Raw genomic sequence first — 9,959 nt, 5'->3', positions numbered from 1 at the left:
AAAATATTAATTTTTAAACATATAGAGAAGTGGTGAATCAAAATCATTATCATATAATATAATGAGGGATTCATAAAATATATTTTATTTTAAATAAATTAATACTAATGATATTTTTTTATATAATTTATAAAATTTGAATGTTACATAAATTTATAATATATATGTAAATCTCCAAATTATAGAATATATAAATAAATTAGAAACATATTGGATTAAGTGAACCCAAATAGTAAAAACTAACATGATGGAAGAGACTTGCATATTCAGAAATTTCTTCTTAGAAAATTAATCATAACCACCTTTTAAGAATGTTAAATGTAATTATTCAAGATTTGTTCGAAGCAATTGCAACTTTTTATAAAGATTGTCAAAGAGATTGTGAAGCTATTATATAGAAATAATTTTTTTTGAAAAATATCATAATAAATAAATATATATATATATATATATATATAAAGTCGGTCAATAATTTTATTGCAGCTCAGCATATTATTAATAGGTTTCTTTAAGATGACTTTTAATTATTGCTTAAAATAGTGTTTTTTTAATAAAAAAATAAAATTTTTATACTAAAATATTACTTTAAAAAATAATAATAAAAACTATCTCAAATGAAGCCTAACACTTTATTGGGACGGCTTTTTATTTCTTCTAAAATATACTTTTAATAAAAAAATAAAATTTTTGTACTAAAAAGTTGCTAAGATAAACCGTTACCCAAAATTTTTGTACAAAAAAACTGTTATAGAAACAATAAAATAGCCGTCACAAAATTTATTGTACTAAAAAAAACTGCTTTAAGAACAGTAAGAAACTTCTAAATCTGATTTGCGAAAAAATAACTTTTCACAAGAAAAAAACAACAACCAAATGAAAGTATGATTATGATTTCTTAAATTCAACATATATGCACAAACTTACATATAAATTTATATAAAAATATGAATAAATATACAAACATGTGTATATAAAAAAATCATCTCAAACCAAAGCTCAAACAGAGCAAAAAACCATCACTGTAACTTACACAACTCACTTTCAAAACTGGCATTAAATACTCTGAAACACTTGTGTAGAGCAAAGAGAGCTAAAACGATCTCCCACAAGAGATCACTCCACATGGAGATTTTGTGGTCCCTTAAATCACATGGCTATTCACCAGAAGAAGAGCTGAGTTAGAAAAAAATTTACTGAAGTAGTTACTGAACCATACAGTTGGATGAAAGAATTAAATGCTCTTCACACTGAACGGTTAGAAATTAAATAGCTCGGCAAATAAGGAATACAGATTACAGACCAACCAGATGTTACTTCTCAAGAATCAAAATGCATTCACTTGCACTGAGAATTCATATGCAGCATTGGAAGTTTGTATTTTCTTTATACAGCATCTAAAATATCAAAAATAACGCACCCCTTAGATCTCTAAACGCATCATCACACCCGTTGGTTTCGTCGCCTTCGCCGCTTTGGTCACGCAGCCGATCGCCCTCACAGTCCCTCTCTCGTTTCATCTCCTTCCTCTTCATGAATCCCTATACAACAAAGAAGCAAGAAAATCATGTAGGAGCTCTCAAGCGAAGGATTTGGCGGGTCCAGTAGCCCCAACAATGATGAGATTCGACAAGGCTTGCAAGCGAAGGTATCAACAAGCCGAGCAACGGCGACATCAAGTGGAGCTCGCAAGTGAGGGCATTGGTGAATTTAAGTGTCGTGCATGGAGGAGGAAGTTGCATTAGACCTTCTCCAACCGAACTGCATACCATCATATGCAGTCGGCCATTCGGTCCATTCGAGCTCCAAATCCCATGCTAAAGTTCGGCATATTGGCGTCGCACTGTTCACCTACGTAAAAATTGGGCTACAGTATTTGCCGAAGAAGAGCACGAAAAAGAGAAAAGCACGGGAAAGATGAGAAAATGGTTACCTTCATAGGAAGCGTGCGAAAGAAAAGAGAAAATGTCATTCAATTGGAGATGAATTATTACATTTTGAAGTTTTGCTGCATTTTGGAGTGCAAAATAAAATTTTCGGTTTGAGATGCTCTTATTGATGTATGCAAGAGCTCGAAGTTCAATTAAGCTCACTGGGAGAATGTGTCGACGAGCTAAAAGATGGTATGATCTGACGAGCTCGTAAATGGAGTGCTAGATAGTGTAAATAGTGAAGCTTAATTGTTAAATATACAAATGATGATACTTTAGGTGCTATAGAAAAAAGCAATTTTTTTCTTAAGAACATAAAATGAGAAAAAAAAAATTCAACTTTCAACTCCATATAAATAATTTATTTCTCTTTTAAAAAGAACAGAAAAAAAAAAGTTTCACATTAAAAAACTTTCTAAAATACCCAACTTATCCTTTAGGCAATATTCTCAAATCCTCAATCCTAAGCTGTCTTTCTTCTCAATATGGTTTATAAGCAAATTAATAATAATAATTTTCTTTAATTCTCTAAATCTAATTCTCTAAATCATTTCTAAATCTTTTCTTCCCTCAGGTCTCAATCAGAGAGCAGTATTCAAACAATAAGGCACAGTAATCTGCCGTATAGAAAAATTCTAAAGAGAATATTTTCCACATTTGCCAATTGTAATGATTGTAATACAAAGAACAGTGCCTATGATGTGCATACAAATTAAGCTAGAAAATTTGGCTGTCAATCTCAAAGAAATGGCTATATGAGTGAAATGATTGCAGTATCCATAAAGAGCATAATATGGATAGCTTGAGTTCAAATAGATAACACAAAAGAAAAAGAAGCTCCAAAAAGAGAGCTTAAGCTTAACAAAGTTAATACTTTACTATACATGTGAAAACTGAGTAATTAACAACTAATTATATCAAAAAATCATAGTAAAAATGTTGCATTATGGCAAAAATTATAGGTCTAACCGTTACTTCTTAAGAAAACAATCACCATCACAAGCTATATTTTGTTGTTTTCTCGAAGCTAATCTCCAGTGAAGATGATGGCTTTTGCACTAGTTCATGCACTAATCATCTTTCCTTCGGCTAATCGATTCAACTGGAAATTCCTGATCAACTGCCCCATCATTGTTTAATAAGAACACAGAAGAACCAGTGTGTTTCAAAAAGCAATTATTAAATATGGTGAAATTATAAAAAGGAGCTTATGACTGCTAAGTATCAAAGAAGATGAAGTGTGTATGCCACGCACAAAATTAACTGAATGAACATCAATGAAACAGATTAAGGCTTCATTTGGGACGACTATCTTGTTGCTTCTTAAAACAACTTTCTAGTATAAAAATTAAAAGTCGTCCCAAACGAAACCTAAGTTGCGTTATTGTCATGAAAAACAAAACAAAGGAAAAAAGAACAATTAAGGCATCAAATGCTTGCTTGATCTGTAATGATGAAAATCTTAATTGATGACTGAAATGGTTTCCTGCTCGTTTAGTCTGAGATTTACAATATCACTGATGGAAAAAGAGCTCCACCAGATGTACAGTCAATTCATAATTCATAAGCAAACTCTACATGATATAATAAGATACATGACTAGGAAATTTGCCAAGAATAAATAAATTCAAAAGTGAATGCGCGATGTACCACTACAGCCAGATGGGGGGGAACTAGACAAATCAAATTGAAGTTCTCTGCATTCAATTGGAGTTCCTGCATCATCCAAACTTCTGCTGCAGTTAGTGGCATCTAAGGTCTGAGCAAAAAAAAAGTGTCACAAAGACAGAAGAAACTGCAATCTGCTTCAAGTTTCTATGTCTCTGATATCTCATCAACAGTTGATAGACCATCACTTTCAACAAATACTGGATCAAGAAACCTGGCCACAAAAGCCCACATCTTGTACACATCCACAAAATTTGTGAGGAATCCCAGAGATGCAGTAACAACCTCTACTCTTATAGTGACATTCTTACCGTCCCGACGACCGTTTGATACGGGGCCGCACAGGGATGGGTCGCTCAATTCAACAGCTCCATGAAGTGCTTTTGCATTGTCAATGACCTTTATATGGCTAAGAAAACCTATTCCCAACGAGATGCCATTTCTTTCAGCCAGCTTCTGGACAGTTTCAGGGTGTATCAAACCCCCACGCACATTCCTGACATTAAATGCCACAGCTGCACCCCTCTCATACTTGATCTTTGGCCCATAGATGCGAACAAGAGGCACCCCATCATCCCCATCTGATGTTGGTAATCGCAGATGAAGCAAGGAGGTCACAAGCCAATTGACCAGATATCGAAGCCTTGAGGTGGTTTTGTTTAGGCCCATCATATTAACATGATCAATATGTCTGCAAACTATTTCAGGCTCTCTTCTACTCCACTCTTGATCATCCTCATAGTCACTGCCACTGGCAACTTCAGCATCACCAAAATTATGAGCAGAAGCTTCCCCTGCATCCAAATTGAGACCAAACTTTTCTGTAGGTTTTATATCTTCCGCGCTGAATGAGACCCTCCGGCCCATGCTAACAACGTGCTCGTTATCTTCCACGCCGAAGAATCTGCCATGATTGAACCTGGTATTGTTTCCTTCCCTCCTACCTAATAACCTGAATTCACCTTCTGTTTCCCTTCTTATGGCACTTTCTTTAATTCCCATTGTACCTTGGTCCTGGAAAATTTCAGATGTTGAACCATTTTCATGAAAGTTTTGATGCCCAAAGGCTGAGCTTGAGTTGTCAGTTTTCCCTCCATTGGCAGAAGAAAACTTCACCACTCTCCGCCCAGTAGTCCCATTATCAGGCTCTTCCTGAATCTCATTGGTATGAGGCCTTTCTTCTTGGTTTTCCTTAATTCTTTCCAAATCCTGTGAAACTGATAAGACTGCTGCATCAAAAGAGAGCACATGATCTTCGCGCATCGGACTCTTTTTTGAAGGCAACTTTGGGGACACTCTCTTATGATTCTTCTTACCAGAAAACCAAGAAGGTGGTATTGGAGAGCCCATATTGCCTCTATTGAGCTGACCTGAATTGTCCGAGCCAAAGGGGCTCTGGCCCAAATCAATCCATAGAGAATTGTCAGATGAGTCATCTTCGCTGAAAACCGGGCTCTTCATCACCTCTCCAAGTGAAACACTTTCTGATTCTTCAAAGATAGTGCTAGCTCCATCCCTGTCAGAGCTATTATCCTGATCCATCTCAGTTTCAATCACATCTCTAACTTGAGCTGAGGTGAATGCACCAGAGAAAGCAGGCATTTGTGAACCTCGGCTAGCACCTGGCTTTGCCGATTCCTCAATGCCATCAATCTGGTCTTTATCAGAAGCATCAAAACCATCCAAACCATCCACAGAATCACTCAAATACTGTGGGAAGACAGGTAAAATTCTCACCATCCCTGATCCAGTGCCACCATTCTGGTTCTGCAAACAACCCATCACTGATTTCTTGATAAGTAGGCAACCAAAACCAGTTGGGTCTGATCCAAACACCCTGTAGAATGAAGTTATTATGAAATCAGGACGGTAAAGGGACAATCCCAGTGAATCCATGTCCTTGGGACCCAAAGATCCAGCATCAAGCAAAACATGCCAATTATTCTGTTGAGCCATGGCCATCCATTGATATGGATACTTGACTCCACTAACTCTGGACTGAACCGGGAACACGAAAAGCCCCACTGCCGAGTCCTTTTTTCGCCTTTTCTTGCAAGAGATCAGTTTCCTCAGTTCAGAATTACACACCTTAAGCGTCGGCCACTTGAAGCTCGCATTGTAAGCTTTTGCCCCCTTCTCCCTGGCACTCTGTGCCATCCAAATTACAGACTGGCTCTCATGATCAAACATCGTGAGCAGCTTCTTGTTGGTTTGAAAAGGATAAGACTCTGCAAGCAATCGAAAAGCAGAGCCTCGACTGACAGTAAACACAAGGCCATACTCATTCTCAGGGATGTTTAGATAATCCATTATTCTGGTTTTGATGTCATGCTCAGCTGTGCCTTTCTCTGCACCTCCATAGATGGCATGGTTGCTTAAGTTTGCAGTGATCTCAGAAAGACTAAAAGCAGAGGAGTCCCATTGCTCGAAGCTCTGAAGGTATGAAAACAGGCCGAAGCCACAGTAATCAAGGCATACCTTGGCGCTGGGCTCATCTAGGTGGCTGTACTCATCTGCGCGGAGCTGATCGATGAGATTTGATAACTGGTAATTGGGGTACATGGTGATATACTTTTTGAAACATTCCTGTAGCTCGGGGATGGAATCGAAGGATTCGAAGGTGCGATCGACTGCACGGGCCGTGGCACGGAGGAATTCCTTCTGTGCGTGGAGACGGGCGAGAGATCTAGACCGGCCAATGGAGCCGTCGCCGCCACCGGCCGCCTCAGAGCCGGCGGCGGCGTCGGAGTCGACATCTTGGGATTTGAAGAGAGAGCCATCCTCAGAGGCTTCTTCGAGGGCTTCACGGAGCTTGCTCTCTTGGAGTTGCCGGAGTATCGAGGGCTTGCGATGCTTGCCTGAATCGTCGGAGTAGTCGCTTCCGTCTCTCTGACGGCTCTTCTTCTTGTCGATGAACAAGGCGGCGCAGTGGGATATGGGCTTCCATAGTGATAGATGCATGTAGGCTCCGCTTTGAACAAAATTAGAAAATCATTAGAGGTGGATCAGAGCAGAAGCCCTATAAAAAGGTGAAGAAAAGTTTTGATTTTGATTTTCGGGCTCGAAATGAAGAAGAGGAACAGTAGAGTAAACGGAACCCTAGAGATTTCCAACATTCACGGACTTTTGAATGGGAATGGAGGGCTCTCGCTTTTGAAATTCCAAATCTTAGAACAAGAAATTAGCATTGACGAACTCGCAAAGAGCAGAGAAAAGCATAAAGAGTGGAGACCACATCAAAAGACATGGCTAGGAAGTAGAAAAGGAAAAGAAGTTCTTGAGGAAAGAGGGGATTTGGTTCCAAGTGAAGCCCTTTACCAAACAGGTATATTCAAAGACATAAAACTGAGAAGTCAGAAGAAGAAAAAGCAAACAAACAAGCAGCAGCCATGAAATCAAAGAACCATGAGTGCACAGGCAACAAGTATCAGGAACCCTAATTCGACGCCTCCACTAAACAGCCAAAAGAACAGATCTTACCATGAGTCTCTCTCTCTCTCTCTCTGCAGTTCTTCACCTTCACCAACCTCTGACTGCAACAAAATTAAAGCATGCCATCTTCCCCATCAACCCCATTTACTCCAATCTACTATCGTCAATCCAGATTTTCAGATAGCTTTTCTTCATTATTTTCCTAATATTCAAATTATGTCCATTTTTTTTCATTATTATAAAATATACTCGATTTCTCACCTAGCTTTTGACTCTCTTAACAAAATATCTCTAAACAAATAACCAAAAAAGGAAGTTGAACTAAATTTATCTTAAACAACTTGACAAACTATTCAGTTATTTACTTTTTATTATAAATTTTAACTATTCATATTTATTCATTTATTTATAAAAAAAATTTCTACAAACAATTCTGTCATGAATTCACCAACCAAAAAAAGAATTCAGCATTTTCATTGACTTCTCAAAATTTTTAGACATTTAGATGAATTCAGACAAAGGGACGGCTTTTTCATGGTTTCATAAAAAAAAAATAGCAAAAAAATTTAATCAATTTTTGTATAAAAAGATTTTATTTGGGATAATTTTCTGCTTCATAAAACAGTTTTTTAGTATCAAAATTAAAAATTTTATTTCAAAAAACTACTTTGAGTAATAAAAAATCGTCTCAAACAAAGCTTTTTTAGCTGCTTTAAGAAGCAGTGAAAAAGCCTTCTCAATTTTAGGAACTTTTATTTGGCCCGGTCGCCTAACGTAGATCTACGTTCGAACTCCAGTAAAATAGTGTCATGTGTTCTTACTGGCCCGACAACCCAACCCGGAACAGACCCAGGATTGCTATGTTCGCGTATTGCTAGGTATTGGTCGATTTTGCTCGGCAATAACAAGAAATATCATTCTGTGAAGATCAATACCTAGCAATACCGAGTTTTTCTCGATATTGCTCGGTATTTATCTTCACATAGCGGTATTTCTCGCTTTTGTATCAGTTTTTAAATTTTCATGGGACGCTATTGGCCAGGTGAATTATTTTGATATTCAAGACCCTGTAAAAACAGCAATTGCCAGTTTCCACCGTTGAGTTGTCATCGGTGTTAGTATTTTTGAATATTTTGAGCACTAACATCGGTGGTGGGCCCATTGCCAACTTAACCTCCCTCCTTTTTTTTTTTTCTTTTCTGTGACAAGCCAGAAAGTCAAATGGCCAATCGGTGTAATTAGCACGGGGGTCTCCTAACACTGGCCTTTAAATAAGCTTATTTGCGTGCTTATCTACTTATTAATGTCACCCTTCTGCCGCTGACAATAAAAATAATAATAATAAATTTAAAATAATGTTTTAATTATTTTGTGTTATATTAAAAAGTTGTTGCTGCATTTTCTTTTTTTATAAATAAAAATTTAAATGATATAATTTTTAGCGTGCCTTTTAGAGTGAAATATTAAGTAAAAAAATGTGTAGGTCTCGTTAGCTGAATATAAATACAAATATGAAATATGTTAAATTATTACAATCTTTCAAAAGAAAATTTCAAATTTTTTAAAATGAAAATAATTTTATTCTATGCTTGATTTGACCAAGTTAATCTTCATTTTAATGCTTAAAAATAGATTCGATAAAAATAATTTTGAATGTCATTTTTTAATTATGCTTTATTTTTATTTAATTTATAAAACAAATAAAATATTTATATTATGGAACATATGAACTTTAAACATATAAATATTGCAATTTTTTTAAAAAGAGAATATTAATAAATTTCATTTATTCATATAGCATGGTTTCTTAAATAAAAAATTAAATGGGCCTAGGGGTGTAAGTGATCCAGACTAGCTTGATCTCGAGTTCTCGACTCGTTAACAATATCACAAATCAAGCTTATCAAACCACAAAAATTGAGTCTCAAACTTAGCCTGATCCTCAGTTGTTAAACTCGTTGAGCCTCTAATAATTTTTAGAATAGTATTTAAAATTAAATTAATTTAGTATTATATGATATAATTTTAACATTTTATAATACATAAATATCATACATTTTTAAAATAATAAGAATTCTTAACAAATTATCTAAGAAATCGGGAGGAATCGAATCAAGTTCCAACTTCTTATTCAAACAAATCTATGTAATAGAGCTAGCGCAGCTCCATTAAATTTCTCGCATGAGCTCTCTGATAGGAAATAAGCTAACGAGTTCAAACTCCAAACTTATTAGAGAACTAGATAATTTAGTATCGAGTCTAAATAGCTAGACCTGGCCAGTTTGAGCTAGTTCTTATAAGGCTATTTTTACTTAATAGTCAAATTAAAATATTTTTTTTGGGAAATAATTAAAAATAATTAATGAGGTGAACGCAATAAATAGCTGCATTTAATGTGGTCAGTGACAGTATTGGGGGATGAGATTTACTTCATGTGGTCATAAAGAGTTTGAGGTGAATTTTAGATTTTTTTAGATCTCAATGGCACATAAACTCATGCTATGGAATTTTTATTTTTAGAGAAATTTTGGTACACATATTTGACAAATTTATAAGGAGGTATTTAAACTAAAATAATTTAAAAAAGAGCAAATAGGAAAATCAAATCACTCATTACAAAGAAAGTGAAAAAATTAAATGTTTTTATTTGAAACTGGAAAATTGTTTTTCGATTACTATTGATAGTTTATATTTTTTGGGTAATTTTTGGGCTTAGCCCGTATATTGAAGCAAAAAGATTACATAAGTGAGTCCTACTCAAAAACAAAACTTGGAGGAGCAAAAAGATGGCTAAAACAGAAAAAGAAATCAGTTTTCCGGTTTCAATGAAATCAAAAAATATATTTTAAGCATTTTTACATACATATTTTAGATTTCAGCTTTCTCTTAATGCGTGATTTGGTTCTCCGTGTTTACTCTTTAAATTATTTT

At 35.5% G+C, this 9,959-nt stretch overlaps 1 protein-coding gene across 2 annotated transcripts; it reads right to left on the bottom strand.

The window, feature by feature from the left end:
* Positions 1 to 3,368: 3,368 nt before the first annotated feature.
* Positions 3,369 to 7,234, bottom strand: LOC110105352. 2 transcript variants are annotated; one of them, XM_020834818.2, is made up of 2 exons: positions 7,077 to 7,234; positions 3,369 to 6,567 (listed from the first exon to the last, which is right to left on the bottom strand). In XM_020834818.2, exon 2 carries the CDS (start codon positions 6,555 to 6,557, stop codon positions 3,744 to 3,746), a length of 2,814 nt encoding a protein of 937 aa, XP_020690477.1. In that variant the 5' UTR covers positions 6,558 to 6,567; positions 7,077 to 7,234; the 3' UTR covers positions 3,369 to 3,743. The 2 variants fall into 2 exon arrangements, with proteins under 2 accessions (XP_020690477.1, XP_028547467.1); XM_028691634.1 differs by having other exon boundaries at positions 3,369 to 6,562; positions 7,077 to 7,229.
* Between the last annotated feature and the right edge of the window lie 2,725 nt (positions 7,235 to 9,959).

This window comes from Dendrobium catenatum, unplaced genomic scaffold (assembly GCF_001605985.2).
Source record: "Dendrobium catenatum unplaced genomic scaffold, ASM160598v2 original_scaffold_30712, whole genome shotgun sequence".
In the NCBI taxonomy this organism is placed as follows: domain Eukaryota; kingdom Viridiplantae; phylum Streptophyta; class Magnoliopsida; order Asparagales; family Orchidaceae; genus Dendrobium; species Dendrobium catenatum.
The sequence above is the reverse complement of the archived record's forward strand: the minus strand, read 5'-3'. Positions and strand labels throughout refer to the sequence as shown.